We start from the raw sequence: 19,433 nt of genomic DNA, 5'->3' as shown, positions 1-19,433 counted from the left end.
GCAGCCGGATATCCGGCGGGCCGGGGCCGCTGGGGGTCAGGGCAAGATGGCGGCGCTCAGGGGCCTCACTCTGGGTCCTGCCGCTGCCTTGCTCCGGGCTGAGCCGGGAGGAGCCGGGGCGGGCGCGGCTGCGGCTGCGGGGCGGCGCTGGGTGCGGGCGCTGCGGCGGAGCCCGGTCCGCGTGCTGCCCCCCCGCGAAGAGCAGAGAGCGGCCGCCCCGGCCGGGCGGGAGCCGAAGGGAGCCCGGCCGGCCCCGGAGAAGAGCCCGGCCGGGCAGGAGCTGCGCTACGAGAAGGCGGAGCCCGGAGACAGGAGGCTGGGGTAAGGCCCTGCGGCGCTCCCCGGCCCCGCAGGATCCGCTCTGTGCGAGAGCCGCTCGCTTCCCCTCCCCCGCCCCCAGACACGTTACCATGGCAGCAGTCACGCCAAACAACGTATGGGGACCTCCCCCCCCCCCCCGTTTCCCTTGGCTCCCTCCGCTACTGACAGACGCGTGGCACAGCCGGCCCCTTGCCCCCCCCCCCCCCCCCCGGGCTGCTTCCAGCTTGGGCCCGGCCAAAAGCTACCTGCTGGCAAGGCGTGTAGGTCGGGGCTGCTTTAGTGGTGGTTAACGCATTGGGCATTACAGCAGCAGCGTAGGCATGATGTAATTGGCACTGATGATCTGCAGCCGCTAGCCCGACTCTCTTTTGCAGTTGTACCTATTGTAATGTAAGTATTGTGCAAAATCTCATGGTAGAAATCAGAGTTCCTTTCAGATGGTCAATGCAATAGTCAGACTTACATCCTCAAGGCTAATAGTTTACTTATCTGCTAAATCACAAAAAGTCTCCAAGTGATTAGTGCACATGAGTGAGGTTTTTACATTTGGCTTCAAGTAATGATTTAAATTGGGTTGCTACCAACTGTGGAGCATGCAAGCTCCATGTTTGAGTGTATGCATGAACCCTGAAAGGAAAGCAAGGCACAAGTTCAGCTTAGCTTCACTCTACACCTGTCCCTTTTCCTCTGCCTTGTCCCCCTCACTCTGCTTCCCTTCAGTTTTCTTTACTTTAGCTTAAAAAAAAAGCCTGGAATGAGCAGGATGTTTGCTGCCTTCACATTGTTCCCTCTGCTCATGTTAAATCCTTTTTTCTACCTAGTGTCTGTCTTGTCTGTTTAGACTGGAAGCTCTTTGGGGCAGGGACTGTTTACTTGGCTGTTTTTGCAGCTCCTAGCACAATGGGGCGTGACCCTTGGGCACTGCTGTAATAAACATGCTATATGAAATAATGGAAAGAGAAACTGAGGCTAGTGGTGAAATTCACAACATCAGAGCAAATCCTAACAGGAGAGGGAACAATGTTCAAAACCTCAGCTGTTAGGGAGCAAACTTTTTAAACCAATAAAATGAAGGAAATCTAAAGTTATATATGGCAAGAGCTGAACAAAGCCTTAATATGCTGCATTGTGAAATTCTTTTGTCAGCTCATGGGAGAGGCACCAAGTTTCTGATTCTGGTGTTTGCCTGCCAGTGTATGAGCCTTCTTGCTTTTGCATTTTTCCACATAACTATTAATATTTCAGCAAAAGCACTTGCAAATAATTTGCTAACAAGCTACTCTGTGGTCAGTGTCGGTTCATAAATCCCTTAGAGTTCTCAACCCTTTTTTGAATGATATCCCACTTTTTTTTTTTAATATTGGCAGTGGTCCCTCCCCCTTTAGAATAGCGAGGACGCTGCCACCTACTGTTGCTATTGAGTTTGTTCAGGAGATACCAAGCAACTTACATCAAAACACAAGTCAAATGGTACTATAAAAACACTCGTTACCTGTATTAGTGCTTCTGCTGTCAGTCCTTGAGAGATCTGGGCTTGTTCAGTACTGGAAAGCAGATCTATGCAAGGCCCCAAGAAGGCTTGCTGTGCAGCCAAGGCCCCCTAGAAAGTTTGGCTCCTGCACCCCCTTCTGGTTGAGAACCATTGCCTTAGACTGATCCTGCTGTAGAGATTAATAAGGGTGAGCATAAGGGATCCTATACAATAGCAGTAGTAGCTGCAGCCACTCTTAAATATGTATGTGGACAATCATTGGACAGAAGGAATAATATTGAGTCCAGGAAAGTTTTGAGTAACATCCTCTACCTGCAAGTGGCAAACTTCAAAGCTGACCAGAGATGTTACTAACATCCCAGCAGTTTTAACGGGTCATCTTCTCTATAGAAAAGTGGTGACTATTGCCAAGTCAAAGAAGTTTCGCGATCAGCATGGGAAGATTCTGCTGGAGGGTCAGAGACTTATCAAGGATGCCCTGGACGCTGGAGCAGTGCCCCAGACTCTCTTCTTCAGTACTGTGGCGCACCTAAAGGAACTGCCTGAGGAAAAGCTGAAGAAAACCACTCTAGTTAAGGTGAAGTTTGAAGACATTAAGAACTGGTCTGACCTCATAGCTCCTCAAGGGCTGATAGGTAAGTTTGCTTTCGAAATAGTAAACAACGGGTAGCTGCACTTAGCAGTTATTAAAATAAATGTAGCGACAAATACGACTTGACTGTCTCGTCACTAGCCCATTCCTGTTACTCTGCCAGTGACATGGTGTCAAGTGGAATTGGCTAGAAGAAGGATTCCTCTGCTTCCACTCAAACTGACGTGATAGACGGTCTTGTCACTTGCCCCTCCGCTTGAGGAGGGGACTACATTTCAATAGACCTTCTCAAAGCTTGGAAGATGATTGGCACTCATGGTGACTCTGAGGCCTCTGTCTAACTGACATCCCTGATGGTGCCTGGTGATACAGGTATTCTGCTGTGGCGTGTGGAAAAATGGCACCTATGATCTCTGAGCTGATTATGCCCATGAGGGGGGGTGTTGTTTTTTTTTAAATGATGCTTTCATTCTTTTCTTTACTAGGAAAACAGTCTTATGCAGACTCCAGCAGTACTGCTCCTCACCCTATCTTCAGTACTTCCAGTTCCACCACAAAAGTATCAGTTAGATCAGAAGTGATTAAAACAGATGCATCCCAGGGGCAGTGCTATGTCAGAAAAGTCTCATTTGCCATTGAGTCTCATTTGCCAATGGGCCTCTCCCTTTGTTTCCTCAGGAATCTTTTCCAGACCTGACCATGCCAAGATGACTTACCCAGCTGTCCATCTACAGAATTTGTTGCCCCTGTCCCTTATCTGTGACAATCTCCGCGATCCAGGAAACCTGGGGACTATACTGAGATCTGCAGCTGGAGCAGGCTGCAGCAAAGTGCTGCTCACCAAAGGTAGGCCTCTCCTTCTGGAGAGCAGGAGTCTGTGATGACTTCAGCTGTGGGGTCGGGAGAGTTTAATGAAAAATCAACCATTTGGAAAAGTGATGAGATTTCACTTGATATGGATGGAAACACACAACAGCTCACAGTGTGTTGGACCTTCTGTGGATACTCCTGTGATACCTAGTAAGTCTAGGGGCCTAGAACAAAGGCAGGTTCATAAGTACAGCATCCCATCAATAACTCTGCATACTGAGGGAGCTGAAGAGAGGCTAGCTTTCCAATTTGTGTGGTGCTAGGGTACCATAGGCCCAACAGCCTCCTGGCTGTTTCAGATGATGGCTTGCTCCAGGAAGCTTTTAAGCATTCTCCTTTGATGTGCTTTCTCACTAGCATTGAGTGCTGAATGCATATGCTTATGGAGACCTTGCACCTTAACTGTTTTCTATTACAGGCTGCGTGGATCCTTGGGAGCCCAAAGTGCTTCGTGCAGGCATGGGGGCTCACTTCCGCCTGCCCATCATTGCCAATCTGGAGTGGGAATCCATTTCCCACTATCTTCCCACAGGCACGCAGGTCCACGTGGCCGATAGCCGCGACCCAAGAACACAGGACAAGATGGAGGATGTGTCGGGAAAGGTCAGCAGCTATGGCTGGGTTTCCAGACCTTACAACTTGAAGGCTCAGATAGGCAGAGAGGACTTGGCTTTTGATTCAGAGAGCGAGGAGGAGGGAACAGATGAGGCCTGGTTCCCAGAACTTGACAGTCAGTGTTACCACGAGAACTGGACACGGGCTCCAGCAGCAGCAGCAGTGGTGATAGGTGGGGAGACCCATGGTTTGAGCACAGAAGCTCTTCGGCTAGCAGAGAGCACGGGGGGAAAGAGACTGATTATTCCTGTTGTCCCAGGTGTGGACAGTTTGAACTCAGCCATGGCTGCGAGCATCCTGTTGTTTGAGGGGAAGAGACAATTGCAGTTGAGGAAGAAGCAAGAAAGCAAAAGACAGACTTTGCCTGCCTTGGGCTAAACTGTGCAGGAGACCATTCAGCACAGAAAGAGCCTCTTCTTCTTTATGTTCCCATGCAGGCAGCTTGCAGAGGAATCAATAAAATTACAGGTTTTGCAACAGCTATTCAGTTTATACTTGCACAGCTGTTAAAACAGACCTGCCCCCAAGAGGTCCATGCCCATGTTCAACATCCAGCCACTCCACAGCATGCCCACCATCTGCACTTGATGCCCCTTAGCATTGGTGGAACACATGAAGTTTTGAGCAGGGTGCCCAAACTTTGGGACTCCAAGGGCCACACTTATCTGCAGCTGCCATCATCAAGGTGTAGGCCTTGGAGAGAGCAGGCCTTTGCACCTGCTGCTGCCCTGACTGGTTCCTTAGGAATGTCATAAGGGGATTAGCAGAGAGCCATTCTTAGAGGTAGCTGTCAGACTTAGTGATTGCTAACACAGCCCTTCAGCGATTCAGTGAAAGTCCCTACCAAGCAAGCTTAAGTCCTCAAATCCATGCCTGCTCACCCGCCTTTGAAATGAGGGTGGGTTTGGTGCCATCTATTGAGCAACAATACACCCTCCCTTCCTTGATTCTGACCCTTGTGCACCAAGCTAGCTCTATAGCACAAGTAGGTTGCACTACTCACATTACTGGGACTAGGAAGCGCAAAGGAGAGGTTGTGCATCATGTGTGTCATTTACAGACAGTTATCCTAAGGGGACTCTTTCCTTGGGGTGGGTGAATCCCCCACCCTGAAGAAAAGGGCAGGTGGGAGTCTCTTACCAGGGCCCTGCTCAGTCTACTCTGCCACAGAGGTTCTCACATTCACTGTAAGGCAGAGGATGCTGGTCACGCTGCACGGCTGGCTTGCCCTTAACGCAGCAGAGATTCTTACCCTAAACAGAGCTTCATGTGGCTTTCCAGGGCCATGGGGGAAGGTAAAAGAGCTAGTGCAGCTGGGATGAAGTGTAAATTGTATTGTACAAGGGCTCGATATATGGTTCTCACAGAAGAAAAAACACCCCTGGCTTCTGTTTTTTCAGTAGGGGACAAACCTCTGCATTGAAGTCTCAGCAGCTGGCAGTAAAATCCGTTGGAATGTAGTGTCACAAGAGCTCTGTAACCCTCTCACTGAGGACATGAAGTGGCTAATCAGTTACGGCAGGGGGCCCCCGGCTGTGTGAATTGCAGTAGCTGCTCTTTGGAATGTAGTTCTCTCCCCAGGCCTGTTTGTTCAGGCAGCCTCATGAGTTATTTAAACAGTTCCGGTGTAATGGCTTTTGTCTCTTCCTGCAGTGCTGTTTTGGGCCAGGTCCCTTCCAGGACAATCCAGGAAACTTTCCATTGTATCCCTTAAAACTACTGCAGTGGTGGAGGTCCCACTGCAGGTGCTGTTGTGGAGGGCAACAGGCGATGGTATTTTTCCCCCTTTCCCATAATCTTGGGCCCTGTTTATCTAGAAAGAAACATGGTGAAAAATGTGATAAAGCACAGACAGCTGTTTGTGTTCATGGAAATAGCTTAAATCAGTTCAAAAGCTCCCTTCCTCTCCTTGCCGTCAGCAGGATAGGCTAACAGGAAGGCAAGAGAAGTAGCACATGGGAGGGGTGCAGAGTCCTGACATTTGAAAAGGTGAAACATACCCACAAAACTCTATAGATCAAGTCTGTCACGTACACTGTTGGTCTGTGGGAAATCTTGTTACCCTTGCAGCTGCAAAATTCCTACTGTGACCTTTGTGCCCCATCCAGATTTGGCAAAGGAAGTGGGAGGTGAACACAGCTGCTGGTGCAGGAGGACAGGAAGTTATTCCAGTTAATGGAGTTCCTCAGTAACATCAACACTGGCTCAGTAAACACCAACCCTAGCAAGAAGCCAGGGACAAACCAGCAGGATGTTAGCCCTTAGAACAGCAAACACAGTGGGGGTACTTGTATGTGATACAGGCTTCTCTGGGTGGCGCTTTGTGGCACAATTAGGGTGGTGTGCTGTCTCTGCAAAGACTGTCAGTTTTCCAATTCTGCCATCAAACATTCTTGGCTAGAGTTTAATCCTCAGCTTTAGCTATGGACATCATGTTCTAATTTAAAGCAGAGGTTAAGCCTTCTGCCAGAAGGTGGCAGTATTTGTCATGAATGCAGCCTGTGTGGGGAGCAGTTGTTCCTGGGTGCCCCTATGAGAGCACAGATTTAAACTGTGAAGGAGGAGAAGAAAGAGGCGGTGAGGAGGGAAAGAACTGCGGAATGAGTCCCATTCTATAGGAAATGCCTTGGGTCTTCCCCATCCCGTAGACAGGCTCTGGGCTGTGCAGAAGGAGAAATCCAAATAGATTCTGGAAAAGCTCAGTAGCTCCTGGCCACCCCCTTCAATCTGGGAGCAGGAGGTTGTATGCTGGCAGGACAGTGTGCAGTAAGCCTGACCCTGGGTGATTACATGTCAGTGGAATTAGGCTCTCCAGGCTCCACCACGTCCTGGCACAGAGGAGCAGCAGCAGGAGTGAGTGCAGGAAGCCCTGTGGGAACTATGCCCCTTGGTGCCCTACACAATTGCTCCAACTTTTTTAAACTGTTTGTTTAGTAGACAACCTCAGTGCTAGCTCTCCTGCTACAATTCCAGCTGCTGCTAAGAGATCCCTTTCGATCTTATCCCATATTAAAAAACCTAATTTTCAGAGGCTGTCATGATCATACAATGATTTAGCAGTGGGCCACCATTTCCTTTGGCTCTTGTATTCAGTAATAGCACAGAGCCATCCTGGGAACTGGATGCTTGATAAATACATGGAGAAAGAATGTGGTTGTTCCTTTGGGCACATCCTAGAGTGACCAATCCAACCTTTCCTTTGTTAGAAGGGAGCATTTAGCACAGCCGCGTTCAAAGGTATTGCTATTATCAAGACTGAAAGTGCATCAGCAGGAGATCAGCTCGTTCGGGAACGCCAGCCCTGGCCAGGGGAAGAGCCAGGTTGACACAAACATTTACACTTCACTTTAGCCCTAGTTGAGTAGCTGCTACAGTCACTTGAACATACATAGTATTAAGTGATTTTATTTCATGGACTCCGCATTACACCTACAGTCCCGCTCTGGGAGCCTGAGCAGCGTCGGCCAGAAGGGGTTTTTGCTCCCAACCTAATGTCTAGAATCTGCCAGTGCTGCATGAACCAACAATATCCCATTTAAGCACCTTATTTTGATTCTCATTCAAACTGCATAGACACCATTCTCTCCCTAAAGCACCAGAAGCCCATGCTACGTAAACAGAACATGCACTAGGTGGCAGTGGGATCTGGAAGCAATTACCCTGCTCAGGCAAGCCTATTCTCAGCCACTTCTGTGCATGCAGCTTTGGTCAAAACTTCAGGACTGGAGAATTTCTCACTCACCACCCCCCTTTCCCCCAGTGAATTTTAAGGTATTTTGCTGCAGATTCCACTTACAATCATGTATTTTGAGTGATTCAGGGCTGTGAGCACTAGAGAAAGGTGCCTGATTAGCAGCTGTAGAGTCAGAAATCCTCTTTAAGCACCAACTGGGGGCAGACCTCCCCACCCCACATTTTGATTGCCACGTGGACAGACCAGCCTGAGGGACCAGTGGAGCATTCTAGTGCGCAGGACTGTTTGGTCACACCCAGCAGCTTGGGACCAGGCTCCTGGACCTTTCTGCTGCCCAGTGTGCAGCCTGGCCTCTGTGACCTGGACTGACTCATCTCATTGGTTGTTGAGCAGCCTGCAGCAGAACAGGCTTCAGTTCCTCCCCCTGGCTTGGAGTCACACGTGAAAGGCTCGATGTGGTATTTGTACAGCACCTAGCACAATGGACATTAGCACCTTCATCAAAACCCAGATCGGTGCCACCAACAACCAATCCTGAGCCATCCAATCCTCCTCCTGCTTAATTATCTGCAGTGTTTGTCTTCAACTCAGCAGTCAATGCTGCTGCTTTTTGAGTTATTCATTGCCTTGTTCATGATCACTACATACAACTCAGGCCCTGAAGCACTGTCTGTGCAGTCTAGATTGATACGACTCCTCACTCACACACAGCCGGCTGGTTTTTCAAGCTCCTTCCTTAGCAGGTTGTTGTACCATGGATAAAAGGGGAGGCTACAATCCTGCCATAAGTGACAAATGGGCTGAAGGGGAAAGCAGCAGCTTGCACGCCCCCAGCTATTCAACACGCACAGACCACCACATGGCTCCCCAACTCGCCCCTCCCCACGGACGCATGTCAGTTTGTTAAAGGAAATGATCACCGACAGAGCTACATGACTGAGGAAATGCCTACAGGGACTCTCAGTCCAGCTTTCAGCGACTGATTTGTTATGAAAGGCAGCGTGGTCTGGCAAATTAAGCAGGGGCCCGCGAGTCCAGGCAGCTGGCCTAGTGCTGCTCTACTTCTTTCTTTCCCTCTCTCTCTCGTCTGTAAAGTGGGGACAATAGTGCCTCCTTCAAGAGGGTGAGGACGCAGCCACTAACAACTTCAAAGTAATCCCTTCTCTCCAGGTGTGCGTTTGCGTATAAGGCCTCACTCCAGACATCACCATTTCGTGAGCCACCCAACACACAAATGTTCAACTCTCTCCCCCCATAGACTGGGAAAGCCTGCTGGGATGAGGCCACCAACTCACTACAGATGTTGGGCAAGTCACTCCCCTCCCAGTAAACTGCTTCTCCCTCTGTGAAACAAGGCCAACAACTAACCTACTGCCTGGAGGTGCCGTAGGACTTAGTGTTGGTAAGGCACGGGGACCTACCTGGATGGAACAGGCGGTAGCCGCACATGGCATTGTTTCCTGGTTAGCGGTTGTCTTCCATTCCTCAGCTGTTTGGAACATGCACAGCCTTGATACACAACAGGGTGTCTGTGTACGTCTCTACTATACATATTCTCACCTTATAGCTCAGATTCCACTGGCTTCTGGGAAACACCAGAGCCAGCTAATACTGTTACTGCTTGGTCAGCGTAAGGAAAAGAGCTAATGGATGAACTAACCAGTCTGGGAGAGGCCACAGCTCCAAAATACACGGTTGGTTGGAAGAGCCCAGCAGGGGCTCTAAGAGGAGGTTACTTACTGTAACTGGAAGTTCTTCGAGATATGTGTGGTCCCCTATCTGGATTCCAAAAGCAGGTGTGCATGCGCGCCACAGTAGTGTCCGGTGACCCGCTCCAGCAGAAAACCTGGACTCTCCAGCACTGGAAGGCCTGGTTTAAATGCTTCTAACAAGGGGCTACGTGGGATAAACCCCTAAGCTGCAGCATTCAGGAGCCATGTTCTAGTTTAACAACAAACTCTTTGCATGAGACACAGCACCAAAATCTACTGCGGTTGGCTGGTTCCAGCCACAGACTGTTACAGCAGCCCCTTGGGCACAGAAAGGCCACAATGAGGACCCCAAACCAAAAACCTTTACTCATGTGTGTCGGTGGATCTGCATACTGGAGTAACGCCTCCAGGTCTCCACTAGACACACTTCTTCCTCAGCCCCCCCGCCCCCATGGCCAAACCCTCACCCCAGCCATTACGATGGCTTTGTTGTGAGCGGGGCCCAGGGAATCTGCACCTCCAGGAACCAGGTGACTGTAACCATTTTATTACAAAGTTCCAATCACCATGTACAGTTTTTACAACCTCAATTTTCTGGGGGCTCAGCTGAGCTGCTTGGGGTTGTGTTTAGAACAGCACCATCAAGGCTGGGCTTGGGAAACAGCTACAAAGAACATCTTAAACAACAAATGTAGGGGGAGGACATTTCTTACCAGGGAGAGGAAAGAAACAGAGGGAAGAAAAAGGCAAGAGAGAATGAGAAAATGTCAGTGAGAACAGCAGAGGAGGATCAGGGCAGCCCTGCATTGTTTCTCCTTTTGGGTCAGGAGTGTATGGGGGTACATGGGATTTCCCCCAAATGCATATGACTGACACTTAACTAAGGCTGCTGTGTGTTTGGTGGGGAGGTGGCGGGCGGGTAAATACAACCTAGAAACTGGAGTTCTTGAACTAGGAGAGAGACCTTTGCTGCATCATGACCAATCTGCATTGAGCTTTTCAGCAGTTACACTTCTCCTTGGCACTGTGGGCTCACTGATACTGACGAGGGAAAGGAGGTTGGGTGGCAAAGTAGAGAATTCTCTTATTGCTTCATTGGCATTGTCTGTCTGGGAAGGGGTGGGGAGAGGAGATAAGGGTGAAGATGAGAAGGGAGAAGAGGAGGAATATAAGAGCGCCGAGAACCCCAGTCCACTGCCTGATGCTTAAGTTGGCAAGAACATCATGCAAAACGTTTGCCTACTAGCTAGTGCCGTGTATAAAATAACGATATGGTAACGGTTCTGGCCTGGTTATTAGAGAATATATCACCATGAAGCACAAGCAAAGTCTCCAAATGCCAGCAACTCCCTGCTGAAAGTGCATCTCCAGGAGTCTGCTTCGGAGGAGGATTCATTGCGTAAAACAAGGCACCACAGGAAGGCTGGGTACTGGGTCGTGCGAGAGAACACGCTGAGCACTCAGCTAGCGGAGGAAGAGACCTAGTTTTAAATAATGTCTTTCGGTGCTGAAAGCCCCTCAGATGGGTTCAGGTTTTAGCTTGTCCGCTAGAAAGTCGCTCACAAAGGCTTCCACGATCTCAGGAGTGATTTCCTCGACATCCATCACATACTTGGCTCTGGCTGACATGTCCAGGATGGTGAGCAGGGGCGCCGCTTCGGGCAGGTTGGTGTAATCCCGCAGGGAGTCAGTCATGTCGTCCTGAAAGCCAGCAAGAAAGAGCCCATAAACAAAGAGAATGAAGCCCAAGGAATGGAGAATTGGCTGGTGTGACCCAGCATCCAGGCTGCACATTTCATGAAGAACTCTGGCCCTGCACAATATGCTCGGCTCAGTGACCAAGCCAAAGGGAACAGCACCCCCCACCCAATCAAAGCATGGAGCCAACCAGATCCAGAGCAGATGTCCTGACCACAGCAGATCCAGAGAAATGTCCTGACCCGGCCAGAGAGCATGACCCAGATGACATCATCACTTCCACCAGCTCCAGCTGAAACCCAACCACCACCTGGGGAGGACCAAGATCAGACTTTAACAGCAACATCAGCTCCAGCCCAGCTCAATAAATTTCTCCCCCCACCCCGACCCCGACAGTCATTATCATCTTTGTTACCATCTGAGGGACAGTTCAACAGGGGGTCGCCTTCTAAAAGCGCTCTCCAGCTAAAGGGAAAGGAACAAGGGATGTGGTTCAAATGAAAGCCTTTCCCAACACTTTACACTGCAGATGCTTTACCTGTTTTGCCTTCTTTGCTCTATCTTCAATACAAGGTTAACAGGATTGTTAATGGTGTGTTTGCCATGGTGCCGAGCTGGCGCAGGTCTCTGTATCTCAACCCCAACCCTTGCTGAACACTGCTGAATGCTGGACAGTGACTGGGTTATGCAAACACCTTTAGTCCGTACGTTCCATCTAACCTAACACAACACCCCTTACCACTTAGCTAGGATTGAAACTCTCCAGCAGGCTTCCCTATAAACACAGGAAAAGCCACGCAGCAGACCAGCGCATCCCCCCAAGACTGGCAGGCTTGCTTCACCCTCCACGCTCCCGGGATCATGGAGTGTAACTGACGAGCAGGGAGCAGCACCCTATCCTGGCTGCTGCTTGCTGCCTGCCATTAGCTGCACTGCCACGAGTTCCCGCTGGGCCAGGGAGGGCTGTTCCCACGCGGCAGGCTGGCCACTGCCTTCTGACGACAGCACTGCCAGGTGTTCATCTTCACCTGTCTGGTTCAACAGCCCACTCTGCCCTTCAACTCCTGCAAAGCACTCAGGGCGATCACGCAGCCGAGCGTATCGTCCCAGAGGGAGGCACAGTTACCAGTACTGAAGGGAGCTCAGAGAAGAGCAGGAATAACAATCATGGAGGAGGGAAGATGAAAAGACCCAACTATGTGATGCCTGAGGGGTGGAGGGAATATAACCACCTACATGTGTTTGGCGTGTCTAAGCCCCAAGGTGGGAGAGATGCTGATTGTCTAGGGCAATCCTAGGGGATAGCTAGGAGCAGAGGTGGGAAAGAAGGAAAAGTCAGCTTTCAAAAGCCAGAACAGTACAGCTGAGGAATAGGCCCTTCGAAGAAAGTGGTGGAAGCCTCACTGCCTGAGCGATTTAAAACTGGACAAGTCCTGGAGAAGATCTTGCAGGAAACAGATCAGTGGTGGTGGGGAAATGGATGAACGTGACAACCTGACAAGTCTTTTCTACCCCGAGCCTTGGATCCTCTGATCTATTTTCCTGAGACACAGTGAAAGCCAGAACAAAGAGAACAGCTCTCTCTGCAGGCAAGTTCCCTTCAAACACACCTCTCTGGAAAGGCCTTTTGCTAAATGCGCTCTGTTGAAATTCTTAGCAGCAAGCCCTTGATTCGGACAAACAGCCAGGTGTCTCCCCCCAGTTGCCTGCACTTGATCAGTGTGCTTGAAGATAAAGGTGAAGAGCTTCTCCTACTGTGGCCTGGTTTCTCAAGTCAAAAGTGCAGAACACAGAAAAAGCGTCTCTCCTCCAGAGCAGTCCTTATCTGAGCCAAGGAAACCCAAATCCCTAGAGAGCAAGCAGAAGGAGCCCCGCTATCCCAGCATTGTGCCTCTCCTCCCATCAGGTCAGTCTGGACACTCCCCTGCATCCCCTCCTCACGCAAATACCTCCCTGCTGTCCTCCATCCACCTGGAACCCCTTCTAAGAGACCACTGGGCAAGCATCAGCCTGGCCTCATTCAGATCCCTTCCACCATGCAACCTATTAGTAGGGAACTTACTGAACTACTGACTCAGGAGCCCTGGTTGCTAAGTGGACATGACTAGGTATCATATGGGCTTATTTACCTCACATCATCCAACCCCACCCTGTCCTCTCTCTGTGTTCCCCTCTTCTCTGAGGTGATGCTCGCCAATATTAAGGCTCACTCTGGGGCTCTGTAGCCCTGTTCACTACTGTGTGAGCCAGAGGGCTGGGAAACCCACTCACAGGGCCCCATGCCTGTAGTGACATAGTGTGCTGCTGCGTGAACACACGCACGGCAACGTGCACCAGCAAAATGGGTTTTCACCCACCCTTATCCTGGGACAATTTCTGTGTGTAGATGAGCCCTACGCTGCAACTGACTGCTCCGCCATCATCTGGAATACAGAGGTGCAGCCCAGAGAGACTACAAATCCCATCATGCAGTGCTCAATTAGGTGCTGTGCTGACTGCTCAGAAGAAGATGGAGCAGCTCCTCTATTTAATGACAGTGGCCAGCGTTTACCCCTGGGCTGCGCTATGGCAGTTAGCCAAGAGGTGCAAAGCATGAGATGAGCTCATTTCTATGCCCGAACTGTAGCCCCCCAAGTCCTGGACTGAGCCACCTTGGTTCCAGCATTCCTAGTGACTATCAAAGGGAGACTCACTCCGGCAGTGATTTCACGCAGTGCACGGGTGGCCTGATGGAATGAGGATGGCTGAGCCAGAACGTAGGCTTTGCAGCACCCTTAACGGAGACAGCTGTACTGTGTGGGGGTGGGAATGACCTCCCTGGGGCTAACTGTCCCTGAGTACAAAGCCCAAAGAAAGAAAAGCGGTAGATGCAGGGTAGGGTTGGGGGCTGCAGGACAGTTTCATCTGAGCCTCAGCCACTACCAGCTCTGAGTAGCAGCTGGGCTTTGTTTGCTCTCCTCTGCCCAGAGCTGTCTGTCACAAGACAGGAGAGAATGAAGAAAGCTCCAAGAGCAAGTCAGTGCCACCCAGGCTACCGAGATGAAAACAAGGAGCGAGAGGTAAAGGCTCCCTTCCCCGAGGACTCCAGAATGCTCCCACCCAGCATGTCCTGAGAGAATGGCCTGCCTGCCCCAGGCTACAGCTCAGAAATCCAATCTCAGCACAAAGCCATTGTTTCTTTAGCTGCTTCAAATGTGCCCTGTCAGCTACACACCAGCCTCTCGGTGACCCATGAGGGCTGGAGGGATTTGCTCTTCACTTCTCAATGCTCTGCTTAACACGCCCACCCTGGCCTTGCCAGGACATGAATATACACTCCCTTCCACCCACCCCTCCCAGCCACCACCATGCACACGCATGAGAGAACAAGAGAGATGTTAGAACAGTCGTGCACGTACTCGCACGACCTACTTCAGCCTCAGCCAGCTAACGCTGTTCCCTCCCTCCCTTCTGCGCACAGCGCCTCCACTGCCCACTCTGACCTGCAACTGACTGCAAGGCTGGGACTTGGGTGGGCCAATCTCCATGGAGGGCCAGGGCAACATGCATCTCAAGTGGGAGGGATGGAGTGGGCACCAGGTGGAATAGCCCAAGTCCATCTAGCAAACTGGTACAGAGTTCGTCACCTTGATCAATCGGTCCATCACCCCTCACAGAGAGAGTGCAGATCACAACACGTCATTCGTGTTGTTCTAGCCAGTCCTTCAGCCACCTGCTGGCCAGGCTGTCAGTGGCACCAGACACCTGATTGGCACCGCAGCCCAGAATCCCTGAACGATCCGCCAGCCTCAGCCTCCCACTCAACACACAGTGAACCTGTGGAACTCCTTGCCAGAGGATGTTGTGAAGGCCAAGACTATAATAGGATTCAAAAAAGAACTAGATAAGTTCATGGAGGATAGGTCCATCAATGGCTATTAGCCAGGATGGGCAGGGATGGTATCCCTAGCCTCTGTTTGCCACAAGCTAGGAATGGGCGACAAGGAATGGATCACTTGATTACCTGTTCTGTTCATTCCCTCTGGAGCACCTGGCATTGGCCACTGTCGGAAGACAGGATACTGGGCTAGATGGGCCTTTGGTCTGACCCAGTATGGCCGTTCTTATGGGATTAAAGTCGCGCACCACTGCACCAGACTAATGTTAGTACAAACTGCAATTTTCCTAATGGCCTTGCTCTTTGCGTAACCTAGTGGTTACAGCACAGGACGAGAAGCTTCCAGGAGGAGATTCCAGGTTCTATTCGCCATTCTGCCACTGAGTCACTATGTGGCCTTGGACAAGTCACCTCACCTCTCTGTGCCTCAGTTTCCTCCTCTGTAAAACAGGTTAGTACTACAATGAGCTGGCCAATGTGTGTACATAACTGCCCTCTGCTGGATGGTATCAGAACAGCTCAACGTGTGAAAAAGGTTCTGTGCTGAGAGCTGCTAATGGAGAGTCTCCTTTAACTCAAATGGTAAGGGCCTGTGCTTTTGGAGCAGGGGAATTTGAGTTCTTTCCCAGCTCTGGGTATGAAGATCTAAGTAGCTGTGGTATACTGCGTAGTACCAACCATCAGATTGGTTTCAGTACCAATATCGCTGTGGTTTCTGAAATGCTTTGTGACCATCAGACACAAGGTGCCAGAGAAGAGTAAAACACGAATGCAAGGGTGTGAAATGACAAAGGCACAGAGCCAAGCAACAGACGTGACATCTGTGCTCGCAAAAGGCCGACGCAAGCACACAACAAATTAAAGAACGACAATTCAACAACAACGTATTTTGGAGAGAATCCTGGAACAATAGAGCCTCCTCCAAGATATCCCCAGACACACGCGGCGGCTGTAATGAATCCAACCCGAGGGCTGGTTGGTGTGGGGGTGTGCAGCAGGGGTTGCATTCATTTTGGTCAATGCGTGCAGGGAAATCAGAGCTCTGGGGAAAGGGTAAAAACCAATTTGTCACTGCCAGAGCTGCAGAATTACAAAGCCAGGGCTGGGATGATTCATTTCTCGCTCCTGGCTCCAAGCACCATAGTAGGATGCTTTTTTCTGTGCTCCAGTTAACGCGGCCAAACCTAGAATGTGCAGCATCTGAAATTGGGCCTTTTTCCAGAGTCGTTTTTTCAACAGCGGTAATAAACATTTCTTTAGTCAGCTGGGTTGCACTTAGCTGCGGCCAGCCGCGCAAGGTAATTTATAATGCTGGCTCCCCTGGTAAGCTGGGGGTTTCGAGAGCAGCCAGTTTGATGGTGGATGTGGCAGGGGAGGGATGACTCTGATCAGTCTCTGCAGCTTTGTTTCTGCGTAACTGCTGAGGGCCTTCTCACCGCATTTTCTCAGACGTTTCTAACCTGCGCTTCTTCTGACCTGGAACCGGCTGATGGGCCTGAAGATGAAGACGGCTCCTGAGTCACAAGAGCCAGCCCGGATGCAAGGCATCAGGAGGTCCCACCCTTTACTTGACTGTCGCAAAACCACCGCAACCCTTTAATAAATGCAAATGGGCCTTGGAGAGAAGTGGGTGGCGCCTGCACAGGCCGCATTGTGAGCGGCAGAGCTGCCCCCGGAAATGCAGGGATGGCCACGGAGCCGGCAGTCGGAGCTATTGAGAAGGTGATGAATGGGACATTCAGGATGCCCCCCCACTCTTAGAGGCTGGGAAGCTGGCAGCAGCATGAATAAGCATCAGTGTTTCAGCTACTGCCAGTGAGCAAGAGGGCCAGGGGAGAAAACGCTCCAGAGGCTACGGGGGAGGGGTGCAAGCGCAGCACCGTTCGAATAGACGCCTTTCCAACAAGGAGGTTATTCAGAGACCCGGGCTGAGGGGGCAATGTTAGTGGGGCAGATGGCCCTGGGTGGGGGTGGGTACAGCGTGTGAGAGAGATGGACGTGTGTGTCACAGAGAGCAGCGCACGCCCCTGGAGTGGGGGAGGGAGCCACAGGGGTGGGACAGCGGGCTCCCCTCTTGGCGCAATGCAGCTCAGGAGGGAACTGGCTGGCTCCAGGCCCCACGCAGCTCTGAGGGGAGCACTAAGGGCTGGGCATGCACACGGGAACCGGGCACACACACGTACGTTACACAGCCATGGGAGGCTTTGCACCTGCCCAGCCCTATGCTGCGCGATTTTCCCTGGGACAGCCGCCTGCTTTGAGAGCCTGGAAGGGAAACACAGACCTTTCCTCCTGGACCCTGCCAGGGGAGTTAAAGGGCACTATGGATTTTCCAATCCTTGTTTAAAGCATGTTTGTAATTTTCAAGCTTACAGTGACAGCATGACCTGCACAGGCTAGTAAAGGGCTGATAAGAATCTCTCTTCACACTGACTCCTTCCACTGGGCTTCTAGGGTCTCTACAAACACCAGCCACCCAGTGCAGCTAGGGAAACACTGTCTCCACTGGACACAGGAGGAAACAGACATGGAGTGTGAAAGGTCACACAGCAAGGCAACGGCAGAGCCAGGAGCAAAACCTGTGGCTCAAATGCTGCTCTCAGCCACCCTCGTGCCAGCCAGTGAAATTGCTGGGGTTGTGCTGGAGCAACTGACCCAAACTGAGGCCTAGGCATTCCCAGCACTCAGCCCTATGCTTGCTGCTGTTTCACTGACCACATGCACCTACGCTTGCAGAGAAGCTCCCAAAGGCAGGATTTATCCCACTCCTCTTGTTCACCCACTGAATGCCAGATCACTTCCACCTGGCCTGCAACGTGCTCTGCACGTCACATCACTCTGAATCTGGCTCAGTGATCCCCACAGGAGCTGCATCCTCTCACACCCAGACTGGAGTCAACCCCTGGTGCCTGTGTCAGAAGCAAAAGCCCCTTTCCTACAGTGGCCCCAGGAAGTGGTGGACTGGAGGCAGAAGATTTTGAAGAGTTTGGGAAGAATCTTCTTCTCACTCAGAAACTATTCGTTCCTCCGCCCCTGGCACTCTTGGAGTTTCCTTTCTCCTCTGCACAGACAGAGCAGGGCACTCCATGAAACCAAGCCCGTATCTGCAGTACAGACTGTTCTAAAAAGGCTAGCCTGGCTCAGAGGGGAGCTGATTGGGGCCAGTCAGTGCTGGCCCTGCAGCAATTGCTTTGGTCAGCTGCCAGCTCACCAGGGAATAAGATTTAACTATTGATTCCAACCTCCCCTCGGTGCTGCTGGGGTGCAGCAATAAAATAGGGCCCTAAAAGAGCACCTCTGCACGCTGCACTATGCCAGGGGATTGTTGAATGGGGTCAGACATACCTGGCAGCCAGCAAGGACTGAAAGAAAATGCTGGTTTGCATTTGTTCATCTCTTTGCCTGCCCTGCCAAGTTTCCTGTCTGTGCAATAAATACAGAGGGACTTAGTATTAGAAACAGCAACCAGCAAACCTCCAAGAGTTCGGAGCCTCCAAGAGTTCCATCCAGCAGCCAAAAATGCAGCTGCATGTCCCGTGCGCAGACTCTCCTAGGAGTTGTGGGGCGTCCTGCCTCTGCTGCTGTATTTCGGCACTTCCACTTCTAGACGTGCCCACAAAGGTGCAAGGAAGTGAAATACAAGTGGGATCAGGGAAAGGAGCCTGGTTCTCCCCCGCCTTCCCGGGCTCCTGTCAGTCTCCGGGGAAGGTTCAGGTCAGTTCTTTTTAGATCTACACCAGCTGACCAGTTTCTAACATTCAAGAGGTGACCCGGAGACTTCCAATGCATTCTCCTTCAGTGCCAGCCCTGATAGAGGACTACGCAGAGCCCAGGAGTCACCCAGCTCAGAGCCCGACAGAAAGCTGGAGACACACTAATCTCCTGGAGTCCCCAGTTGCCTACGTTCATTTTCAGGACCATGAGAGAACATCCGAGGCAGCCTGCTCAGTCCATGGAGCAGGGCCAGGAAGAGGGAGGGTCTTTGCTTTGCATTCCCCTGCAGAAACCTCTCTGGCCAGCTGAGGAAGGAATCACATTTGACCAACTCAGCCAGAGGACTGATGGTCACCTGCCATGCAGAGCTGTGGAGAGGGTGTAAAGGGAAACCTAGTGTAGCCCTGGAGTCTCCAAGATGTGATCTACAGACCTCTTGCACCCAGCACCGGGGGAAGCACAATGCACTGACAACACAACACTGAGCAGAAACCAAGAGAATACACCCTCCCCGCTGCCAGCGAGGCTGTTGCAGCATGTGATGGAGCACATAGCAGGCTGCCAGTACACATGGTACTCAGCCAGCCAGAGGTACCATCTGCAAAGCCTCTGAACAGCAGGGGCACCTCTGGACACAACACCCGCCTGTCCTTGCGGCTCCAGGCGCGCTGCAGAGCCAGGGAGGCAGCGCTTCCCTCCAGGACACCAGGAGCACGCTCACTGCCCCTTCTCTAGACAGACAGAAGCTGGACCGCAGAGACACATCCATCACGGGGCTGTCGGCTCCACTTGGGAGCTCTCGATAAATCTTGCGCAGGAATGCCTCCAATTAGAGGCCACTAGAGCAC

General features: G+C 51.3%; 2 protein-coding genes across 3 annotated transcripts in view; one reads left to right on the top strand and one right to left on the bottom strand.

Annotated features, from left to right (window-relative positions):
- Positions 1-9: 9 nt before the first annotated feature.
- Positions 10-10,432, top strand: MRM3 (mitochondrial rRNA methyltransferase 3). Of its 2 annotated transcripts, XM_073315593.2 has the most exons (4): positions 10-321; positions 2,204-2,448; positions 3,084-3,251; positions 3,694-10,432. In XM_073315593.2, the coding sequence occupies exons 1-4, from the start codon at positions 47-49 to the stop codon at positions 4,266-4,268; spliced, it is 1,263 nt and encodes a 420-aa protein (XP_073171694.1). In that variant the 5' UTR covers positions 10-46; the 3' UTR covers positions 4,269-10,432. The 2 variants fall into 2 exon arrangements, with proteins under 2 accessions (XP_073171694.1, XP_073171695.1); XM_073315594.2 differs by lacking the exon at positions 2,204-2,448 and having other exon boundaries at positions 261-321.
- The window catches only part of NXN (nucleoredoxin), a 101,568-nt gene continuing 91,957 nt past the window's right edge, over positions 9,823-19,433 (bottom strand). The window contains exon 8 of the mRNA XM_073315592.2: positions 9,823-10,997. Coding sequence (XP_073171693.1) covers positions 10,815-10,997 — 183 coding nt within the window. The 3' untranslated portion in view covers positions 9,823-10,814. The remainder of the gene's footprint in view (positions 10,998-19,433) is intronic.

Source organism: Lepidochelys kempii, chromosome 17 (assembly GCF_965140285.1).
Source record: "Lepidochelys kempii isolate rLepKem1 chromosome 17, rLepKem1.hap1, whole genome shotgun sequence".
Lineage (NCBI taxonomy): Eukaryota > Metazoa > Chordata > Testudines > Cheloniidae > Lepidochelys > Lepidochelys kempii.
The sequence above is the reverse complement of the archived record's forward strand: the minus strand, read 5'-3'. Positions and strand labels throughout refer to the sequence as shown.